The sequence below is a fragment of the Hyposmocoma kahamanoa genome, unplaced genomic scaffold (assembly GCF_003589595.1).
Source record: "Hyposmocoma kahamanoa isolate Upper Pololo Valley unplaced genomic scaffold, ASM358959v1 67, whole genome shotgun sequence".
In the NCBI taxonomy this organism is placed as follows: domain Eukaryota; kingdom Metazoa; phylum Arthropoda; class Insecta; order Lepidoptera; family Cosmopterigidae; genus Hyposmocoma; species Hyposmocoma kahamanoa.
The window spans coordinates 5,620,135-5,626,429 of NW_020653855.1; the positions used below are offsets into that span (position 1 = coordinate 5,620,135).

General features: G+C 36.4%; 1 protein-coding gene across 1 annotated transcript in view; it reads right to left on the reverse strand.

The window, feature by feature from the left end:
- Positions 1 to 6,295, reverse strand: part of LOC113232212 (isocitrate dehydrogenase [NAD] subunit gamma, mitochondrial-like) — an 11,843-nt gene continuing 5,548 nt past the window's right edge. The window contains exons 5-8 of the mRNA XM_026466858.1: positions 4,634 to 4,776; positions 3,501 to 3,652; positions 3,254 to 3,392; positions 1 to 849 (exon numbers count right to left, since the gene is read on the reverse strand). Coding sequence (XP_026322643.1) covers positions 768 to 849; positions 3,254 to 3,392; positions 3,501 to 3,652; positions 4,634 to 4,776 — 516 coding nt within the window. The 3' untranslated portion in view covers positions 1 to 767. The remainder of the gene's footprint in view (positions 850 to 3,253; positions 3,393 to 3,500; positions 3,653 to 4,633; positions 4,777 to 6,295) is intronic.

Below are 6,295 nucleotides of genomic sequence, written 5' to 3' on the forward strand. Positions count from 1 at the left end.
GAAATTACAGGCACATGGGACTTGTCAACTTATGTTTCAGGGTGTCGGGCGCAGTGGCAGTGCCCCTCAGTTCTTTGTGATTTAAAGCTCTGAGTGACACCGCAACTGTTAGGGACAGGCGTGACGCGTATCACCGTATACGACGTGAAAAGTATTATAAATATATATACTGTAATAATATCATAACCTTTGAATAATACTTGATTTACAAATATTCAGTTAAAATTAGTTTTTGCCCATGATTTCGGGCGTTAATGAGTTTTAACCCGATTAAAACATGGCGTTAACAAAAGCACCGGGTTAAAACCCGGGCACTTGCCCGTCTCTGAGCATCTGAATACAGCAGTGCAATACATATTAAATAATACAATACTGTGATACAAGGGGTTTTCACGTCTCTCGTTACAACTGTACTCAGCTGTGTGAAGTTTAAAGACACAATATAGGGTGTTTGGTAAAATGATAATGAAAACTCGTAAAATGACAGATCTAAAATATAAAATAAAATATAATAAATACTTACAAATTCTATGATTTTGGTTTTTCTACGCGTACAATACTATATTTGACTGTTAGTAAAATAATTTAAAAAAAAACAGCTACTGTATTCGAAAAGCGACAAGTTTGTATTGAACCCTGACATATTAATATCAACGTTCGCTTTTGACACCAAAGTTCTGGATGACCAAAGAAACTAGTCATTTTTGACGAGAGTTCAAATCGAACTTGACAGCTTTTAAATTGTAATACGTATTGTGTATTTCTATTTACGTGTATCCTATGTTACCTATGATAGCATCAACCACATCGGTTGAAGAAGCTGTGCCCCCAATATCTGGTGTATGGATCCTGCAAAAAAAACCAAAAATATGTATTATATTTATTATTTATTATATTAATATTTATTAAAAATATTTATATATTCTTTATTGTACAAAGAAAAGACACATAAAACACACGTTACAATGGACATATACATAGGTGAGCTTATCTCTATAAGAGATCTCTTCCAGCCAACCCTAGCCGTGGTGCAAAAATGAAGTCGTGGTGTAAAAATCGGTTCTCACTACTCAAAGTATATTGAGAGGAAAAACGCCTTGAATTGGAGAAATAGCAAAATTAACCATTAAAATAATTGCTCCTAAATTAAATTTAGGCGCTATTTATAAAAATGAATCCTCATGCGTGAACAGCCACCCTTAGATGTGGATGATTTTCTTCAAAATGAAATGGGACCACTATGGAAGTACCCCCTTTTCAACAAAAAAAAGAATCATGAAAATCGGTTCACAAATACCGGAGTTGTCGCGTTACATACATACAAAAAAAAGAAAAAAGAACATACAGTCGCATTGAGAACCTCCTCCTTTTTTGAAGTCGGCTAATAAATACATACATAAGCAGAATATGTATTATAATAACAAATTACTTGTTTATTATTATATATATGTTACCGATTAGCTATCTAACGCGTTCGACAGAAGGCGCTCTTTTAATTTGTGTTTGAAAGATGCTCCCGATGGACTGTCACGAATGTTAGCAGGCAGTTTATTCCACATACGAGCTGCACTTATCGTAAATGAATTGTGAAAGAATAAGGGATATAATAGTGTTCTAGTGTTACAGGTATATTTTGGGCGGGAATTGGCGGGATAAGGGAGAAAAACGGAAACACAGATAATGAGGAAGCTGGGGGTTATTTAGAATTTTATAAAGAAGACAAAGAACGTGCTTATCTCGGCGAAGATGGATTGGGTGCCATTTCAACTTAGTCCGAAATTCAGAGATATGGTTCACATTTACGTAAACCGAATATGAAACGGATTGCCAGATTTTGTTAGGGTTCTAGTTTGTTAAGCAGCTCCTCAGTAGCATCCACAGAACTATAAATACAGTGGAAGTGGTTAGTTAGCGTCAGGCGCGTGCCAATTACAGGTCTCGAAAGACCTATCTGAGCTCAGTCCATTTTCGCTTTGTATGGTATGGTTGTGTCATTTTTTCGTGCAAATTCTCTAAAATCCCCGAAAAATGCCTTATTGTACTGTTTTGGTGATAGCCGTACCATAAATACTACCTGTGGTGGTATTTCAAGTTTTACTCTAATAATTTTTTTTTTTTTTTTTCATCGAAATATTTTTTTGTCACAAGAATCGAAAGTAAAGAGAACTAAATTAATAACTCCAATTCGTCGCCGTTCAGCAATTAACCGCTAGATGGCAGCACATTAATTGAAATTTAAACAATATCAAAACGTCGTAACTTGCTATAATAGGTATTGATGGTATTGAATTTTCAACGATATGCCAACGGGGTAAAGTTTAAATTATATTAACAATCCAGAATTTGTAACTTCTTTTTAAATTTGAAACAACGACCAATCGATATCAAGATTTTGTAATGTTTCAAATTAAGAATGGGTGAGTTTTGGCGACATCGGTTCTCATAGTAATCGAGGCTTAAGGCACTTCCATTGTATTTTTCTTCCGTGGTAGCATCCAAATAACAAACATCAGCATAGTCGAGAAAAGGGAGTAGTAAGACTAAGCAAGTATAACCTTGGTGTTGAAGAAGAATTGAAGCCACTTGAGAGAATGATAGGAAAAGTGCATGGGTCGACTAACCTCACGCACCTGTAGTCTCCAGGACAGTGTATGGTCGATTATCAAATATATAATAGCAGTAGAGTTCCACGGTCTTTTTTTTATAATATCAAGTGACGGGACGAACAAGTCGTGCGCCTGATGGTAAGCTACACGCCTGTCCATAACAGTTGCAGTGCCACTCAGAGCTTTAAATCGCAAAGATCTTAGGGGTCCTGCCACTGCGCCTGTCAACCTGAGATATAAGTTGACAAGTCCCATGTGCCTGTAATTTCACCAGCATCCTCACCCTTCGAAACCGGAACGCAGTAATACTGCTTGGCGGCTGAAATAGGTAAGATAGCTGGACTTCCCTGGACGAACTCTTTCACAAGGAACTCTACTGCTACAAAAGCATTTTGAGACTTGTAACGCCTCACGACTCGACTACACTTTTAACCCTTAAGTCTTGAGTCATCAAAAAATTAAGACTACTTTGACTCGAAGTTTTTACATCTTGATAATTATCAATGATAGTGAATTATCACTTCGACCCCTGAATAGTAGATAATATTTATATAAATTTATCCATTTTCAAAGTGATAATTATCAAAGATAGTGAATTATCACTTCAAACCATGACTAGTAAGAATGAATATATAATTTTTCTATACTTGTCCACGTTGATGGTTTTGTTAACGGCGCGCCGGATGAGGTCGGCGTGGAAGTGGTGACCGAGATGCTCCAGCATGCTGACTGATGCGTTGATCATCGCGATCGGGTTCGCGATGTTCTTGCCCGCGATCGCAGTGCCTGCGCAATCACAATTAATCCTAATGTTACTTTTACAACATTTTATAATAATAATAACCTATCGATATACAGGTTGATTTTTAAATCCTTACGTCACCTTACACTTACCAGTATTTCTAGTGCCGGGTTCGAAGACCGCATAGTGGTCCCCGTAGTTCCTGCCTGAGAGCAACCCGGCTCCGCCCAAAACACCGCAGACGACGTTGGAAACGATCGACCCGTAAAGATTTGTCATCAGCATCACGTCAAATTGGTGAGGCCTGAAACAAATACCATATTTATGGTCTGCCTTTTTTGAAGATAGAGTAAAATGACATTTGCAGAGGTGCCAGATTTCATAAAATTTTTCATGAGAGTTGTTTTCGATACTTTTATTTTTATTTCACTGCCTCAGTGGCCGAACCATGCCAGAGGTCCCAGGTTCGATTCCCGGGAAAAATACTTGTATGGCCTACATTTATTTCTCTCGTGAGTTTGGGTGTAATTTGTTGTTGTCTATGTGTGTGCCCATGGCACCCGCTACACAGGGTTTCCCTAGTGCGGGGCTATGCTGAGTGCGTGCGTTATTATTATTATTGATCGATTGTGAAAGAAGGTACAGTTTTGCCAAAAATGTCTGAATGGCGGTTCTAAATGATTATTAATTAAGTTATTGTTTCCTTTATTGTTGTTTTGACAGTTTGCTTACAAGATGCATCGAAATAAATTTTTAATCATATACATTTAAAAAAAAACAACAATCCAGATTTGATTATATACATTGTATATTAAATTAAGATGAAAAATTCTAAAATGTCTCCTCTTGGTATATTTAACAGACATAGATCTAAATGAAATGTATAAAAATTAACAATTCTGATTTATCTCGCATTAGCTTAATCAACATTTAGTCGATATAATAATTATCGACTGTGTGTGGTACAGCACTATAAAATATGTTAATAGGTAATATACGGGCACATCTCTAATTCATTATCTTATTATCTTTCATTATCTCTGCTCTGTTAGCACATATAGAAAATTAAGTTATAATCTACAGTTAAAAGACAAGCGTTTTATTGAATATCAACGCTACAGACTGCAATTACTAGCTGCTTCGAACTTTCATTTTACTCCATCTTCAAAAGACAAACCATAAAAATAAATATAAATACTCGTCACCTTTTTGGCGACCTTGGCAGCCGAGCGGTAGGCCCGTTAGGACCAATTTGGGAAAATAATTTTTCAGTATTGTATCTTACTTGGCCACAAGCTGCATGCAGCAGTTGTCAATGATCATATCGTTGTGTTCGATGTCAGGATACTCCTTCGCCATCTTGCGTGACGTTTCGAGAAACAGACCGTCCGAAACCTTCATAATGTTCGCCTTGTGCACTGTTGTCACCTGAACAATACATATTTAATTATTAATACAAAGAGCGAACACAAAAGAAACTTCCTTCGACACGCACGATTGGACCTGTCGGATCGAAGTAATTTTTCTGATCCACCACAAAAAACATTCTGAAATTCAATAAAAAATCTATAATACATATTTATTGATCTGCAAAATTTTATTTCACGTTGTGTAACGATCAGGGTTCGACGTTATCATTATCATGGATAATTATCATGGATAATTATCATGGATCATCAATCATGGATTATCAAAAATTGATAACTGTCACGATAATTGTCTTGACAAATACACTTTTTTTTACAAAATGGATTTTATATATTTTTTAAATTCTTTTAACTAGATACTAACTGCGTTCCGGTTTTTGCTTGCTGGTGAAATTATAGGCACATGGGACTTGTCCACTTCTGTTTCAGGATGGCGGGCGCAGGCGTGTCGCTTACCACCAGGCCCACGACTGGTCAGTCCCATGACTTAGTGTCATAAAAAAAAACTTATGTAGACACTAGCGACGTCATTCATATCACAAATTGTTTTTAAATCACCTATAAAATATAGACTAATTTTACAACATGATATACTATAGCATCATGCTGGTAATTACATTGCGTATCGGACGTTACGTTTACATTTCGTTTCGTATAGTCGCGGTGGGCTCACGTACATTATTGAAGAGGCCGGGAAGTAAGGGATTGCTGGACGAGTATGAGTTACAAGGACGAACGCCAAGCGAGGCGTTGTACTAATACGAGTTAAGCAATCCCGTTCCCGCCGAGGCATGTATAGAATTTTTCTCAAATAATGCGAGGAAATAATAAAAGACTAAACAGAAGAAGACGTATAATAGATAAAGTAAAAAAATATTAATTAACATTAAAATTTATACAAATTTTTCCAGGTACATTGACTGATTTGTTTGAATGTATATCCATGCATTTTCGTCATTGCTCTTCTCACTAGCACCCATTTTCGCGACCAAAACACAAAAAAGTCAACAAAACAATACCAAAACACGTATAAATGTTACCGCCATTTTATTTTTTTTAAGTAAGCAGTACAGGTAGGTTGTTTTTAATTCTCGCAGTTATGAACACTAGGCAGTTAGGTGTATGAGTTTTTCCTTTGCCTGTTTACATAGTTCATTGTTAAGTAGGCAGATTTAAAAGTTTAGAGACGAGGACAGTAATAGATTTTCATACTTACTTTGCGGGCCTTGGCCGAGAAGAAGTCGCACGGTCCATAAATGACAAACTTTCCGTGTTCGTTTTTTGAAAGTAATGCAAACATTTGCGAGCATGTTTGAGAAATGTGATTTTTTGAAAAAACGTACACGGAAGGTTTGTCATTCTATTGTTTGTATTGTGTAACATTGAAAGATGTTACTTTCGATCATTGACTTACAAATAATTGGACGTCGGGTCTAATACAAAAACCACGAGAAATAATGTCCCAAGTCAACCTATTTAAACGTAGTGACATGTAAAGGAATATGAAAAAGCTAAAACGT